At 38.8% G+C, this 17,600-nt stretch overlaps 1 protein-coding gene across 4 annotated transcripts in view; it reads left to right on the top strand.

The window, feature by feature from the left end:
- NARS2 (asparaginyl-tRNA synthetase 2, mitochondrial) overlaps positions 1–17,600 on the top strand; it is a 132,839-nt gene that overhangs the window by 100,396 nt on the left and 14,843 nt on the right. For 3 of the 4 annotated variants that reach the window (XM_040489484.1, XM_040489485.1, XM_040489483.1), the window contains 2 exons: positions 2,610–2,676; positions 3,988–4,125. In XM_040489484.1, the coding sequence (XP_040345418.1) occupies positions 2,610–2,676; positions 3,988–4,125 (205 nt within the window). Of the gene's footprint in view, positions 1–2,609; positions 2,677–3,987; positions 4,126–11,058; positions 11,162–17,600 lie in introns of all 4 variants that reach the window. The other variant, XM_040489486.1, reaches the window with a different exon arrangement.

Raw genomic sequence — 17,600 nt, 5'->3', positions numbered from 1 at the left:
TATAGACAATGTAGTCCAATACCCTTATTTTACAAGTAGGAATATTTAATTTTTTTTTTTTTTACTGGTTGTATAAAACATTACAGAAATTTATAAAATGTTTTCCTTAAGGTAAAGTGATTTACATAGTACCCAATAAGTGGTAGAGTCAGGGAGAACTCAGAGCCCATTGTGTTGTTTTGATTGAGCATAATTAAACTCCCAAGTGTTCTAGGCATTATCTTAGTAGTTAAAAGCTTAGGCTCTGGAGTCAGCACATCAGGTTTACTATTTATTTGTGTGAGTGATTTTTGGCAACTTACTGTCCCCTCTAACCTTCTATTCCCCTTCTGTAAAATACTCATTTAAAAATTATTACTACCATCAACACCATCACCATTGTTACCTTAGAAATAACTTGTTATGTAATACTAGATTTTAATTTGAATAAATTTTTCATCTTGGAAAAATCACTCAAAACAGCTTTGGAAGCTTCATTTGTGCTATGTACATAACTCTTTCCAATTAGTTATCAGAGGTATGAACTTCATTTTTCCCTCAGTGAATAAGTTTGTGTTAAGTAAGTTAACTTTTTGAACTCAAAGTCCTTCAGAAAATTTGTAGATCTTGGGGTTTTGTTTGGTTTGTTTTGGGGTTTGGGTGGAGGTTTTTTTGATGTTTTATTGTAGATTTTTGTTTTTAATCATCCAAAGTACTGTTGCAAATGGCATAGGGAAACTGACATTTTTGTTTACTACTAATAGGCATAAATTGGTAGAACACTATAAAAGGGAAGCAGAATCTTTGGCAGTATCAAAATATATAAAAACTGTAAATGTAAATACACATTGATCCAACAATTGTATTTTTTCCATATTCAAAATTAATATGGAATTAATGTAGAATCATTTGTAATTGATGTATGTAGTCATGATTTCTAATAGTAAAAGATAGAAACAGCTGAAATATCCATCAGTAGGTTAGTAGTTAAACTAATTAGGGTACAGCCACAAAATGGAATATTATGTAATAATTCAAAAAAATGAAGAAACTCTTTATATACTGATATGGAAAGATCTGCATGGCATGTGATTGAGGAAAACAAGTGTATATGGGAGGTATACTGTGGCTGTCATCTGTTAAACAAGATTGTATATTAATATTTGCTAATAGGTGTATAAAACTCTGTGGAAGGATACACAAGAAACCAATAACAGTGTTTGTATGTCAGGAGTGGAGCCAGGTAGCTATGAGACAGGAGATGTACGCTTTTTTAAACATAGTGATTTTTTTTTTTTTTTTTTACTATGTTCATATATTACCTATTAAGTTAAATTAAAACAAATGCTTGGCTTGACTTTCTTTAGACATGAGAGTTTCTTACTGAGATAACTAATGGTATTTTTCCTAATCAGTCTTACAACCCTGAGCATGTATTACAAAGCCCTGACTATGGCCTGAAAGACTCCATAAGATCTGACCTCTGACTGTCTCTCCTATCTAATTTCCTGACATTCCTCCCCTTGTTCACTATGCTACAGGCACACTGACCTTTTTGTTCCTTGAATGAGCCAAACTGTTCCTTCAGTTCAGGCCTTTGTACTTACTGTTCCTTTTGCCTGGAATACTTCCCCTCAGATATTTGTATGGTTCATTTCCTTATGTCATGCAGGTCCCCAGCTCAGTGAGACTTTTCTTGGCCATCTTATTTAAAATAGCACCCCCAAGAGGTGCCTGGGTGGCTCAGTCAGTTAAGCGTCCAACTTTGGGTCAGGTCATGACCTCATGGTTCATGAGTTCAAGCCCCGCGTCGGGCCCTGTGCTGACAGCCCAGAGCCTGAAGCCTGCTTCCAATTCTGTGTCTCCCTCTCTCTGCCCCTTCCCTGCTCACACTCTGTGTGTGTGTCTCTCTCTCTCAAAAATAGATAACATTAAAAAAAAATTTGTTTAATAAAATAAAATAGCGTCCCCAAACATCCTTTGTCTTCTCACCTTGCTTTATTTTTCTTCACAGCTCCAATAGCACCCTGACATGATATTCTTTATGTTTATCTTTCTTCCCACCCACCATCCCCATCACACACCACACATCACACCACACACACACACACACACACACACACACACACACACGAATATCTGCTCCATAAAGGCTTTGTTTTTATTTACTATTTCTCCAGTGCCTAGAATAATGCCTAGCACATAGTAGATGCTCAATAAATGTATATTGTATGAATGAATGATGACTTTATGGAAAGACTTTTGCTCTTTCAACCTCAATATTTCATACCTTTTATTAGGGCATTGGCATAGCATGAATTCAGAGAAAATCTTTACTTGCTTAAGTGACTAGTTCCTCTGTGTACACTACAAGTAGATCAGGAATAGGATTATTGAATGGCTGTTTCTCTTCATACTGATCAGACTCTTGTACGATTAGATCAGCCTTAATTTCTGATTACTCAGTGATGATTTGTTTTTAATCATTCTTGACTACTCAATAACCACTTGGTACTCATTTGTGACCTCAAAGATTATATGGGAATAGGTCTTTTGTGGTTTTCAGATGGACTAACTAACAACATACCATTGCATTGACTTTTCTCTGCTTTTATCCTGTTCCTTTCCAGCATTTCTTATACTGAAGCAGTGGAGATCTTAAAGCAGGCATCTCAGAACTTCACCTTCACCCCAGAGGTAGTATTTTTATTTACATTTATATTAATACTTATATGTATCTTCCCCTGCTCTTGTCCTTATCATCTGTCATTAACAATGCTGACGTGTGGCTCAGTCAGTAGAGCATTCAACCCTTAATCTCAGGGTCGTGAGTTCAAACCCCATGTTGGGAGTAGAGCTTACTTAAAAAAAAAAAAAAAAAGAATCCTTTAAAATAATCTTATTTCTCTTATTAGCAGTGTTTAGTATTTGCTTATCTTTAGATTGGCCTTTTTTTGATGTTTGCTTAACCTTGTTGAAACAGTTAGAATAAATAATAATTTTGAAGTAGAATCCTATCCTTTATAATAGTCATGACTAAAGGGTTATAAAGAAGTTTCCCAAGTTTAGGAAGGTGAAAATCCTTTAAGAGAATGGTAACATATTCAGAGAGGTCACATAACTTATCAGTGGGCATGCCCATAATGTTAGAGGTGAGTCTCCTTGTTCCTATGTCAGAGCTTCTTCTCTATAATTAAGGTATTGGCAGACAGTAGGAATAATATAATGTTAAGAATTTCTATAATGACTCTATCTTCAAACTATTCCATATACTGTTCCTATCCCCAGTCCAGTCAGATCCTCTTATAATAGTTATGCTTGTTATATTTATAATCAGTTAATTTGTATAATTTTTTATTTAATATTTGTCTCCCACCCTGGAAGCTTCATGAAGTTGGGGATTCTGTTTTTCTCACCACTATGTTCAGTATCTAGCTAGCATGGTACCGGGATTTAATAGGCACATTAGTATTTGTTGAATGAATAGATAAACAATGTTATTAAATATTCATCAGAACATCTGATATATGAATTGACTCTTTTATTAAAAAAAATTCACTGAGAGAAGCCATCTAGCCAGAGATAGACTGAATATTAGGAATATTATCTTTCATCATTTAATTTCCTGTGATTTAGGAACAGTAACCATAGAAGAAGCTGTAGGCGATATTAATAAAAGCCATGATTTTGAAGTCCATTTTTACACACTGTGGGAAGTGTACTTTATTTTCTTGCAGATGCGATTCATCTGCTAAATGCCGCTCCCCAAGATGGGGGACAGAAAGCATAGTGTTTATCTACTGGTTTCAGTTTTCATCTCTCCAGGCCTTCGGATGTTCTCATAACACACCTCTCTGTTTCACTTATCTGTGTAACCTCAGCAGACAGCTCCACACATCACTGATACACAGAGGAAGCCCTTGGAACTGATACAGGTTATTTTCGGGTACTGCATTGTGTATTTCAGCTTTGTCTTCTCCTTTGATAACTTCTTTTTTCTCACTACAGTGGGGTGTTGATCTACATACTGAACATGAAAAGTACCTGGTGAAACACTGTGGCAACATACCAGTCTTCGTCATTAATTATCCATTAGCACTCAAGCCTTTCTACATGAGGGATAATGAAGATGGCCCTCAGCACACAGTAAGAAAGATCACTAAATAAATCAGGGTTGGTCATCTCAGAGTCTGGGCTTTTCCCTTGATTTAATTTCATTTATCTTTTGGCATATTTTACAAAATTATATCCATCACTTGACCTGTCTTAAAGTAATAAAATTTCTCAAAGCACCTCTAAAAAAAAGTGTTCCTACAGAAGATCTCAGTGTTCTATAAACATATTTCCTCCTCTCTGTCGCATTATGTCCTTCTTAGTTTAGCAGATGCAAATGTAAATGTGTTTTTTGTTTTCTTTTGTTTTTTTAAGTAATTGAGAGGAAGTGGCCCAGAGCAGTGAACAGTGGCAGGTCTACCGTCACGTAAAATACCGAGAAGGACTGAGGGGCGGAGGGATGCGGGTAAGAAAGGAAAGCAGTGGTATGATCAGGCGGAGGAAGAGCTTCCTTGGCAGAGCAGGAGGCTCAGAGTGCTTTGGTTTGGCTGTCATACAGAAATGGTGAGGCTGAATCTGGAGGGATCCGAGAGGGCCGGGCAGATTCTCCTGTCACTCCTCTTCTGACCGTCTCTTCTCTGTCTTTTCTCTGTCTCTTTCTCTGCTTTTGCCTCTCCTGTGCTCTGTCCTTTTTTCACCCTTAACTTTCATTGCTTTTTGATTCTTCTGGTTTACTTTTTCCTTTTTTTCTTTTTTTTTTTTGGTGTGTCTTTATCCCACTCTAACAAAATTAGCCGTAATATAAAATAAGAATATATTTTAATCTTTAAATACTTATTGAATAGTTAAATACTTAATATCATTAATGGTAAAAGTCTGTGAGACAAATAAATTATGTTTACCTCACAAAAGGTCTAAGACCTAAACTTTGCTATCTGGGGCTTTTCACTTGTCTCTAGATAAATACCAATAGAAAAATTATATCAGGGCCCACTAGTAAATAAAATGCCTTCATCTTAGGAATACAAGGTTCTCTATTTGAATGTATTACCTGTTTTCTCTATATATTATAGTATTAGTAAAATAGCATTAGCCATCGATTAATAGATTCCTATCAGGCGACACTACATCTCATCTCTAACTTGCCAAGAAACTTATTTCTCCCATTTTACAGATGAGAAGCTGGGGTTCAGGGACATCGATTGCACTTCCCATGCCTGCATAGGCAGCGAATGACAGAGTTGGTGATCAGATCTGACTCCCTCTGGCTCTGAAGTCTGTGTTCTTTCCTACTCTGTCATACTACCTCAAAGCCATAAATATAAAATTACATTGATTTTACGCATCCCACCTTTTCACACAACGTTATCCAAAACCAGTGAGCGCACAGTTGATTTATGATTCTTATTTTCTCTTCTCCCTACCAACCTTCTAGTATAATTGATTATGAGAGAGGAATTGGCCCACAGGTCAGCAGCAAAAAATAGGAGAGACTAGGACATAGATTACCCAGTCCTAAAAAATTCAGTATTGAGCCTACGTCACAAAACAGAACTGCGTCCATATGTGTTGGCTTTTTTATCACTCTATCCCATCCTGCTTCCACCTCGCCGCTCCCCCCACCCCCATACACACGCCATGTAGTGTTTGCATGTAACTTCCTGACATTCAGCACTTCTCAGACATTCAGTTGTGCACTTCTTAAATACTCCTTCTCTCTATTATAATAATAATGTGGCATGGTGACAGCTGGTGACTACACTTGTTGTGGTGAGCATTGAGTAATGTATTTCATTGTTGAGTCACTGTTGTCCACCTGAAACTTATACATTGTATGTCAACTATACTTCAGTGATTTAAAAATCAATTCAAAGTTTTTTAATTAATAACTTTGCCACTTTATAGACTTTCCTGGGTTACCCAGTCACCTTGAGCCTTCCTCTTCTGAATTTCTGTAGCATGTAAAGAATTAGTAAAACTGGTAACGTTGTGTCTATTTTTTGTACTCTCTGTATTGGTTTTCCTTTCTCAAATGAAACTCTTCTCAGGATGGGAATAAGTTTCTTATAGCCACCATGGCTTCTACTACTCATTCTTCATTCCCTCTAACTGTGACTTCCACACCTGTCGTACCACTGAAGCAGCTCTTTCTAGGGTCAGTAATAACTGTCACGTTATTAAATCCACAGACTTTAAAAGTCTTAATTTTTACTTTACCTCTCGGCATTACTCAGCATTAATGGCTTTCTTATTTTGAAATTTTTCTCCTCCCTTGGCTCCTGTGACATTGCATTCTCCCAGCTTTCCTCTGTTCTCAGTGGTTTATTCTTTCTCAGTCTCTTATATAGGTTTGTCCTCTTCCATCGATCCAGTGGATGATGGGATTCCTCAGGGCTCCATCATAGATCTTTTTTCTCCTCGGGTGATTTCATCTGTACTCACAGCTTAATATTTATTTTCAGACAACTCAGACAGTCCTGTCTCTAATCCATACTTCTGCTCTGTGCTCTTACTGCCATTTATATATCTCAGAGGCATCTCAGCAAATCTAAAACTTACCCACGATTTCTACTCTTCTCCCCTCCTCCCACCAAATTTGACCTTCTTTCAATGTTCCCTGCCATCTAAGCAAGCCATATACCAGCCTCGTCTTTGAAATCTTCCTCACTTCCCATATTCAAGCTGTTATGAAGTTGTCATTTTTATACTTTTAAATAAATCTCAAATCCATCCGCTTCTCCTCATTTCCACTTTTACCTTTTTAGATTAAGGTACCATCATCTCTTGCCTGGTTTATTTCAGAAGCTTCCTGACTGGTCCTCCTGTGTCCACTTTTTCCTCCTCTGAGTCATTTCTCCCCACTTCAGTGTAGGCTTTTAGAAAATGTGAATCTGGTTATGTTATCTCCCCTCTTAAAACCATTCAGTGGCCTCCCATTGCGTTTTGTACCAAAGTCAGAATCCTTTCTTTGGCCCCTAGGCCCAGTATCATCTGGCTGCTCCTGTCTCTCTTGCCTGATGTACTATGCTGCTCCCCTTTGCTATTTCTGCTACATTCACATCACCCTTCCATGTCTTCAGACATGTACTGCTTTCTCTCATCATGGTATCTTTGCACAGTGTTCCCTCAATCTAGAACAATTTTCTTTACCTAAGTAATTTTGCTATTTCTCCAAATCTCTATTCAGTCATCATTTCCCCAGAGAAACCTTCCATGACCCTCCAGACTGAGTCAGAGACCACTGTTAGACATTACAATGGTACCAGATTAAATTTCAGACCCAGAGCTACTAACTCTTCTTTTTTCTTTTTAATTTTTTTTTTTACATTTATTTTTGAGAGAGAGAGAGAGAGAGAGAGAGCACACAAGCAAGGGAGGGGCAGAGAGAGAAGGAGACACAGAATCTGAAGCAGGCTCCAGGCTCCGAGCTGTCTGTACAGAGCTGGATGCGGGGCTCAAACTCACAAACCGTGAGATTATGACCTGAGCCGAAGTCAGACACTCAACCGACTGAGCCACCGAGGCGCCCCAGAGCTACTAACTCTTAATTCATCATAATCCTTAACACAGTTGTAATTTTACATTTATTTTTATGACTGTTGAATTAACGACTCTTCTTTATGCCACAGGACTCGTGGACCTCCTTTTCACTCATCGTTGTATCCGTAGTACCTAGCATAATGCCTGGAGCGTCACAGGCACTTGATACCTATTTGGTGATACATTGGGTATTGGGCAGATGGATGAATTGACCCCGACACAGTTGTAGACACACAGTGGAGAAGTAGTGAGTGAGTGACTTCATTTGCTGAGGAAACTTCTGGGAAGCCAAAGAACAGCTTTTCTCTAAACCTCTAGAGTGACGGTGACATATTGTATAAAGGAAAGTCCAGTGGCTTTAGAATCACTCTTAGGTTCAAGTCCCAGGTCTGTGTGTTATAGGCCATGTGATCTTAAGTAAACCACCTAATTTCTTTGAATCTTAGTTTCCCCATCCATAAAAAATAAGATGATAATCTTATTCCAGCCTTGTGAAGATTAAATTAGATGATCTAAGAAAAATATCTAGCACAGTGTTTGGGGTGGCAGGTAGTCAGTAAGTGCAAAGCTCTCTTTCCTTCTAAATTTTGATACAATCTTTATTGTGATAAAGCACAGTAATGTTAAAATAATGTGTTTTGCAACATCAAACATGCTCTTACACAAGATTCTTTAAAAAGCCATTCTCTGATAGACTGCAGTCGCAAACATTTCTTCCCTTATGACAAGTCTCTCTAATAATGTGGTCTCACTAGGGGCGCCTGGGTGGCGCAGTCGGTTAAGCGTCCGACTTCAGCTAGGTCACGATCTCGCGGTCCGTGAGTTCGAGCCCCGCGTTAGGCTCTGGGCTGATGGCTCAGAGCCTGGAGCCTGCTTCCGATTCTGTGTCTCCCTCTCTCTCTGCCCCTCCCCCATTCATGCTCTGTCTCTCTCTGTCCCAAAAATAAATAAACGTTGAAAAAAAAAAAAAATGTGGTCTCACAGTTTGAAAACTGAAAGTATTATAATGGTATTTTAGTGTCCTCATATAATTTAGACAGTACTGTAATATATAGCTTCTCAGAGCTAAATTATTAAAGCATAATGTAGTTTATATATATATATATATATATATATATATTAGACATAGATTATAACGTTGATTTATTAACATCCTAGATTTCAACCCACTTGTATAGGGTACCTGCTTTCATCCCCTACTTTATTTTTTTCAATGGTGAATGAACAGGCTTTGGGCCAAATAACTAAGTTCTGTGTTTCTTTTAGTTGGGCTATAATAACAGGTTGTGGGCAGGGTTGCAAGAGTTTCTGCACTGGGTGCAATGCAATGTAAAAAATTCAGACAGACATGTTTCATAGGTGCCATCCCTGGGGAATCAAAAGAGAAGGGTAGAGAAACGTTTAACCTGCATCTGTAACATTTGACCAGAGGTCATAAATAGTACAATTGTGTATTTTTCCAGTTGTTGTTCCTTTTCCTTTCTTTTCACCCCTTCCCCACCCCCTCCAAAAAACGAAAAATGAAGATAGGCACTATTATAATGAAAAGTACACTGGACTAAGGAGTTAATAGTGCCGGGCTTGAAATCCAGCTATCTTACTAGTTAGCTATATGACCTCAGTCAAGTCTGTCCAGTCTCTGAGCCTCACTTTCTCCCTCTGTAAAATCAGAGAATTGGATTAGATGACTCCACTGTACTAAACAGCTTTAAGATCATCTGTTTTCAAGTAGCGTAAGTTTTTCCCCACTTGGATATATAAGAATAACTTGTAAATTAGTAAATATATTTGCTAATTTGAAGGACACAGATCATGGGCCTAAATAAAATGAATCAAACAAGCAAAGTGCTGTATTTCCCTGGATCTGGGTCCCTAAGTAAGTCCTCCAAAGACCAGTGCCAAGTATTCAGTTAGGGAAATGGCTTTGCAGAGAAGAGGATCTTTTCGTTCCAACCATTGTGATCAGGAGAAGGTAACTGCCCAGCAGTCCCTGGTGAGATGCCAAGATCACCAGGTAATGTTCTAATTTTTTAAATTGTATCAGTATTACTTAGCAAATCATAAAAACTTAAGCATTAGTGGGCATTCAGTAAAGTACATACTGTGAAGTTGACTTGGAAGGAGTAATAGTCAACCAAAGGATATCTAATGAATTCCCCTGGCTGGTGTTAATTAACCAACCTCCATCAAACCAACAGAAATAGCAATGAAGGGAATGGCTAATTTTTCTCATATCTAGGACTAATGACTATCCAGGGCATTTATGTCAAAGTTGAAAGTATGCATTTTATTCCATCTAAAATGCTCCCAGACCAGCTAGCCATTTACTAGGCAAAGTCCATTTTTGGCCATTGCTACCTGCAGCCCATTTGAATCTTTACACCATCTCATCTGGAAGGCTCTCTTTCCTACCTGTGCCTCTTTGTTTTTAGGGCACAATACTGTCTGTCAGCAGTGAGAACAAAAGTTCATAGAGGCTGAAACCACAAACAGGTTTCCTGTGGTTTGTGGAACATTCTTCTTCTCTTGATAATAATACGTAATGTTCCTCCATTGTTGGTAGCAGCCTATGAGAAACTGAATAGGGAGGTGTTCAATTTGTGTTTTTCATTAATAGTTAAAAATACTGAGGTAGGAAGAAAGGTAGCAGAGGAAGGGGCATTAAACCCCCCCCCCAAAATTAGCATAGAAACGGTAATGTATTAAAGGCCTTATTCCTGTCTAGCCTAGTTTGTTTTTTAATTCAAGGTCTGCATTTTATTTTCAGTATATTGATTGAAATCAAAGAGTAAGAGTCAAAGGGAGTGTCATAAATAGAGACCAGGGCTTGTGGAGCTTGAACACCAGCACAAACTATTTCTAGACAGTGTGCCGCCGCAGCTGTGGGACTTAAACCAAATAAAAACTCACGTACAGTGGAGGAGGATGTGTCCAGCAGCATTCTGGCCTAGAAGATGTGTCCAAAGTGGAATAAGTTTTGTTTAGGACTAAGGAAGTTAGCGAAGAAGGTAGTACAATTATTTGTAGCCTTCATTGTTACCATGTAGGAGAGTGAAAGTTCAGCAGAACTAAAATCTTTCCACTTCTTTCAAATCTGCCAAAGTTGCATAGGAACAGAAGTGCTCACATTTGGTCAAATTTGTGAATTAAGAGGACTTTCTATTGTGTAGCCTAATTTTCACTTTCCCTAATGAAGGGCAGGATTGCTTGGCCCTAGCTCTGTAAGCGAGCCTCAGTCTCCCATAAACCACAGACATGCCAGCCCATAAGGGCAAATTGTAATCACCAGCTAATGTTCTAGGCAACTTGCTTGTTTCCAGCCTGTTTGCACTCTAACCCCCTACCACCCTTCACTTGGCAAACACACAGCCAAGTTTTTCTCATTAGTTCTTAAGGAATTTATGTGATTCCCTCCATGTTTTACAATTTGTGCACCTTTATGTCATGATTTATATTATATCTGTATGTTCCCTTTACCTCCACTAGATCACTGGAAAGACCTTAGTTTCTATAGTAATTAGCTCAGTAGTTACCAGGGGGAGACACAAGATAGAAGAATCCTTCTGGGAACCTCAACCCTAACTAAAAGGTATGGAAATTTGAAGGGGCTGTGTTAGTAATCTTTAGGGAATGCAGTATTTTTTATATCATATCAGAAGAAAGTGCAGCTGTGTGTATACCAAATGTAAATGTCTTTGTTTATAGTTGAGGAATACTTTGCTCTATTATATCTTCTCAGAAAGTGTGTAGAATCTCTTAGAGAGATGGGAGGATATCATGATAAAAGGAAAGCAGGAAGTATAATAATCTGACAGGGTCAAAAGGAAACTAAGCATATAGAAGAAGAGAAGGGAAGAAGGTTATATGGAGGAAGAAGAGAAAACAAGTCCTTTGTGGACCTTTCTTTACAAAGAGATGAATCTGTCCTTGATAAAAAAGAAACGGTACCCTTTGGTCTTGGAACATCCACGAGGCATTGTGAAGGAATGCCTTACTCAAAAGGTACATCTGTCTTAAGAGGAGAAGCAGCTTTACTTTTTGTTAAGAAAACATAACGTGAAATTCATCCACCTGGAGGTGTGAATTTTCAGACCATCCAAAGAATGGACATAGATGATGTATGTATTCCCTTCATGTCACAAAATTAGGAGTGATATGGGACTTGATCCAGAGGTCTTCTAAAATTTTTATTCAATTAAAATAGGCTATTTTGTTAAGTTCTTTCCTATTCTGGTAAGTTCTTTCCTTTTGCTTGATACGTTCCTCTCCCAGAGTAGAGTGGAAGAAAATAGGAGAACTGCTATTCTGACCTTAATTATAGCTAACAATGAGGATTTGGTTGGGAGCGTGGAAGTGGAAGGTGAGGGAGAGGGGAGGAAACAAGGTAAACTTTTCTAATGTACATAAGTAGTTGCCACTTCTCCCGAGATTGTACTTCCCTGCTCCATCAGCATGAGTTATGTGACTTGTATTGGCCAAAGAATAGTGAGCAAACGTGATCTACATGCATTACTCCTCGACAAATGCTTTAATACATAGTTGTCTGTGCTTTTTTTCCATCTGCCCAGTCAGCAATACCTCATAAGGAGGACTTTTTTTTTTTTTTTTTTTAATCAGCTTCAAGCCAGGATGGACATGTAGCATAAGTTTAAAAAAGCCAATTCACTGTTGTAAAGCATTGGTTCTCAGTCAGGTGTTATTCTGTTTCGTCTCCCTACCCCCAACCCCCTACTCCCATGCAGGATACATTTAGCAATGTCTGGCAACATTTCTGGTTGTCAGAACTAGGGCAGTGCAACTGGCATCTGGTGGAGAGAGGGCAGGTATGCTGTAAATATCCCACAATGCACAGGACAGACCCTCACAACAAAATTATCTGGCCAAAAATATCACTAATGCTGAGATTGAGAAGCCTTGTTGTAAACTTCTGGGATTGCTTATTACTAGGTTATTAGCATAATCTAACCTGTCCTGACTAATACAGCAACTATCACATTAATTTTATAATAGCTAATGTGGAAATAACTGGGCTTAACCAGTTGGATGCCTTCTTTATTAGGAAGACAGGTTTAAAGAAATCCAGGGGGGGAAATGTAGATATTGTACTATGGCATAAGATTTTGAAGGTGGTTCAAAAGATTCAGAAGCTACCAGTTCTACAACTATTACTGTGCAGTTGCAAATATTCTAGATAAGCAAAAATTAAACAGAAAGGTCTAAAACCAGTATGGTTTCTCCAATGAACTCAAATATTAAAATAAAGGAGGTTTGTTGTTGTTTTTTTTTAATTTTTTTTTTAACGTTTATTTATTTTTGAGACAGAGAGAGACAGAGCATGAACGGGGGAGGGTCAGAGAGGGGAGACACAGAATCTGAAACAGGCTCCAGGCTCTGAGCCGTCAGCACAGAGCCCAACGCGGGGCTTGAACTCACGGACTGTGAGATCGTGACCTGAGCCGAAGTCAGCCGCTTAACTGAATGAGCCACCCAGGCACCAAAATAAAGGAGGTTTTTAATCAAAGATAAATATGCGTCTTTCATGGTCCTCTAAAAATAATATACATTTTTTAAATTTTTTAATGTTTATTTATTCTTGAGAGAAAGACAGAACATGAGTGGGGGGAGGGGTAGAGAGAGAGGGAGACACAGAATCAGCAGCAGGCTCCAGGCTCCGAGCTGTCAGCACAGAACCCGACGCAGTGCTGGAACTCCCAAACTGAGATATCATGACCTGAGTTAAAGTCGGACACTCAACTGACTGAGCCACCCAGATATCCTCTGAAAATAATATTGAAAAAAACTAAGGTTCAAAATTAACATAATTGAGACCCACAGAAAGTGCTAATATTTACAAAGGTTTTTTTTTTTTTTTTTTTTTAACTTGTTTTAGTTGCATTAGCAGTAAGACCAAGCAGGAAATGAGTTTCTTGTTTGATTCTTATGAATGGATAGAGAAAGCAGAACAACTCCTTCCCTCATCATTGGCCACCAGCCCCAGCTGGACTATTATTTCTTGTTCTTCCATGATAGCTGTTTCCCCAGCATTTTTTTTTTTTTTTTTAAGGCAGTAGACCTTTATAGCTCTGGCTTTTTTTTTTTTTTTAATTTTTTTTCAACGTTTATTTATTTTTGGGACAGAGAGAGACAGAGCATGAATGGGGGAGGGGCAGAGAGAGAGGGAGACACAGAATCGGAAACAGGCTCCAGGCTCTGAGCCGTCAGCCCAGAGCCCGACGCGGGGCTCGAACTCACGGACCGCGAGATCGTGACCTGGCCGAAGTCGGACGCCTAACCGACTGCGCCACCCAGGCGCCCCTATAGCTCTGGCTTTTAAAGCTTTGCCTACACTAAAAGTACCAGAAGAAATTACTGCTTACCTTTGTGGCTTGGAATTGCCTCAACTTCAAAACCTTGCAGAGATACCTGGGTGGTTCAATTAGTTGAGCTTCTGAGTTTTGGTTTTGGCTCAGGTCATGATCTCATCGGGAGATCGGCCCCCGCATTGGACTCCATGCTGCCAGCACAGAGCCTGCTTGGGATTCTCTCTTTCCCTCTCTGCCCCTCCCCCACTCACGTGCACACATGCACACACTCATGCTCTCTCTCAAAATAAATAAATAAACTTAAAAATAAAAAATAAAATCCTTGGAAATGATAGATTTTAGATATACCTGTCCCTTGTTAGTAGTCAGAACTACCCAAAGGTGGAATGCTATATTTCAGGGGTAGTGGTTCTCAGTCTTTAAATATTTTAAAGCAAAGACCAGAGAACCACTTGGTTGTCTATTCTTTTTTCTTTTTTTTTTTTAATTAACATTTATTATTTTTTTTTATTTTTTTTTCAACGTTTATTTATTTTTGGGATAGAGAGAGACAGAGCATGAATGGGGGAGGGGCAGAGAGAGAGGGAGACACAGAATCGGAAACAGGCTCCAGGCTCTGAGCCATCAGCCCAGAGCCCGACGCGGGGCTCGAACTCACGGACCGCGAGATCGTGACCTGGCTGAAGTCGGACGCTTAACCGACTGCGCCACCCAGGCGCCCCAGTTGTCTATTCTTTTCTGATCTTGATTGCTTATAAGTCTAAATTTAAAACAATGTATTAAAGTTAACAGATTTGGGGGAGGCACCTGGATGGCCTAGTTGGTTAAGCATCCGACTCAGTTTCGGCTCAGGTCATGATCTCATGGTTCGTGGGTGCGAGCCTCATGTCGGGCTCCATGCTGACAGCACAGAGCCTGCTTGAGATTCCCTCTCTCTAGCCCTCTATCACTGCCCCTCCCCTGCTCTTACTCTCTCTGCCCCTCCCCTGCTTTTTCTCTTTCTCCCAAATAAATAAACCTAAAAAATAAAGTTAAATTTTTGAACACGTGTCTCAACTTCTAGGATATTTTAGCCATGTCCAAAGGCAAGATACTGAGAAATAAAGATGCCAGTCCTTCAGTGGCCGTAAAAACTCCCTTGAAACTTCCCCTTTCTCTGAGAATAGGAAGGGCAACTGCAGGGTTCTGATTGGAGTCCAACTCTATTAACTATATAGCCCATGACAATTTACTCTAAGGCTGTCTTGTCCACCTGTCCAAAACTGTGTTTCATTACCTGTCATCGCGTCTGAGTCACCAAATCCACATTCTGAATTACCTGCTTGGTCATTGTACTCCCCCCAAGTTCACAGAAGAATTACTAAAATGTGGTCAATAAGCAGTGGTAGTGTGACAAAATCTGTTTGTCTTCCCACCAGCTTATTGAGTGGTAAGAAATTTAGTAAAAGTAGAAGCCATTAGTGAATTTCTGTTCTTTCTCATTCTAATTCAGCCAAGTGAAGAAAATTATACCTGATGTTTTTCTCCTTTAACGATAATAATGGGATGAGACATACAGTATTTGGAGCACATTCTTGAATTATTACATTCTTTATTAATCTCAATTATTTATAGAGGATATCTCAGTCAAAAGTTCTGAAATCAGGGGCACATGAGTTGGTCAGTCAGTTAAGCATCCAATTCTTGATCTCAGCTCAGGTCTTGATCTCAGAGTCATGGGCTCCATGCTGGGTGTGAAGCCTACTTAGAAGAAAAAAAAAAGTTCTGAATCAGAACAGGGTGATGGCTTAATAATACAATGAGGTAGAATTTAAGAAAAGAGTTTATACTATAATATGGCGTTTAAAGATTAAAATGTGAGGGGCGCCTGGCTGGCTAAGTTGTTAGAGCATGTGACTCTTGACCTTGGGGTTGTGAGTTCAAGCCCCAGTTGAGTGTAGAGTTTACTTTAAAAATAATAATAATAATAATTGAAGATTAAAATATGCTTTATGTGGGGCACCTGGGTGGCTCATTTGGTTAAGTATCTGACTTCGGCTCAGGTCATGATTTCTTGGTTTGTGGGTTTGAGCCCTGCGTTGGGCTCTGTGCTAACAGCTCAGAGCCTGGAGCCTGCTTCAGATTCTGTGTCTTCCTCTCTCTGCCCCTCCCCTGCTTGCACTCTCTCTCTCTCTCTCTCTCTCTCTCTCTCACACACACAAAAATAAATAAAAAATTTAAAAGAAAATGTTTAATTAAATAAATAAAGTGTGTTTTATGAGTTCCTAATCTTTCATTTGTTGCATGCTTTTTTAGTTTTGTGCCTTTAGATTCTTGATGTTAATAATGCTTACCTGCCCCACAAAAAAGAATTACCAGATCACAAAATAATATAGATAGCAAATAAACATTCTCAAAAATTAAGTATTACTAGTAAATAAATACAAATTAAAATATGAAGCTACCATTTTCCCCTATTAAAAGTTTTCTGTTATTTTCTTAACACAAAAGTGTAATACATCCTCATTGTAGAAAATAAAATACCAGACAGAGAAAGAAGAAATCACAGTGGCAGCATAATTAACATCTCATTATTTTAGATGCCAATCTTTTTTTCTTTCTGTGTCTAAGATTTATCTGTCATCTCCTATTGACATATGCTTGAACAAAATTTTGTTATTGTAAGTAATATCGCAACAAATACTCTATGCAGCAATCTTTTCTGTTTTTTTTCTTTTTTTCCTGTTTTTCGTTTTTTGCTTTTTGTTGTTTGGTTTTTTTTTGCATCTCTGATTATTTTGTTAGGACTAGTTCCTAGAACTGCCATTGCCAGGTCACAGCATATGGATGTTTAAGGCTTTTGATTATCTTCTCCCAAGTTGCTGACCAGAAAGGTTTTGTCAGTCGTGGGAGAGTAGTGGCTCATGTATCTTCTAATCCATGCTGTTTATGTTGGTTTTTTGCCTTCACATTTTGATAACTCTAAAATGCTATCTCATTGTTTCAGTTTTTACTTCTTTGGTTAATCATCAGAACATTTTTGGGGCCCCTGGATGGCTCCATCGGTTAAGCGTCCACCTCTTGATTTCTGCTCAGGTCACGATCTCATGGTTCATGAGATCAAACCCCACGCTGGGCTCTGCGCCAACAGCATAGAGCCTGCTTGGGATTCTGTCTCTCCCTGCCTATCTTTCCCTTCCCTGCTCGATCTCTCTCAAAATAAATAAACAAACGTTAAAAAAAATAATAATCGGGGGCACCTGGATGGCTCAGTCAGTTAAGCATCTGACTTCAGCTCAGGTCATGATCTCACAGTTCGTGAGTTTAAGCCCCGCGTGGGGCTCTGTGCTGACAGCTTGGAGCCTGGAGCCTGCTTCAGATTCTGTGTCTCCCTCTCTCTCTGCCCCTCTCCTGCTCACACTCTGTCTGTTTCTCTCTCTCTCTCAAGAAATAAACACTAAAAATAATAATAATAATCAGAACATATTTTACAAGTCCTACCAAAATACTACAAATTAAAGAAAAATCTTCATTGTCAAATTATTAAAGAGAAAACAACACACACCAAAATATTCAACAACAAAAAAGCAGTTAAATAAAAACTGATAACTTTTTTTTTTTTAAGTTTATTTTATTCATTTTGAGAGAGAATAGGGGAAGGGCAGAGAGAGGGAGAGACAGAATCCCAAGCAGGCTCCGCATTGTCAGCACAGAGCCCTACACAGG

Source organism: Herpailurus yagouaroundi, unplaced genomic scaffold, assembly GCF_014898765.1.
Source record: "Herpailurus yagouaroundi ecotype Mexico unplaced genomic scaffold, PumYag 180, whole genome shotgun sequence".
Classification (NCBI taxonomy): Eukaryota; Metazoa; Chordata; class Mammalia; order Carnivora; family Felidae; genus Herpailurus; species Herpailurus yagouaroundi.
Note: the sequence above shows the minus strand (reverse complement) of the source record. Positions and strands in the feature narration are given on the sequence as shown.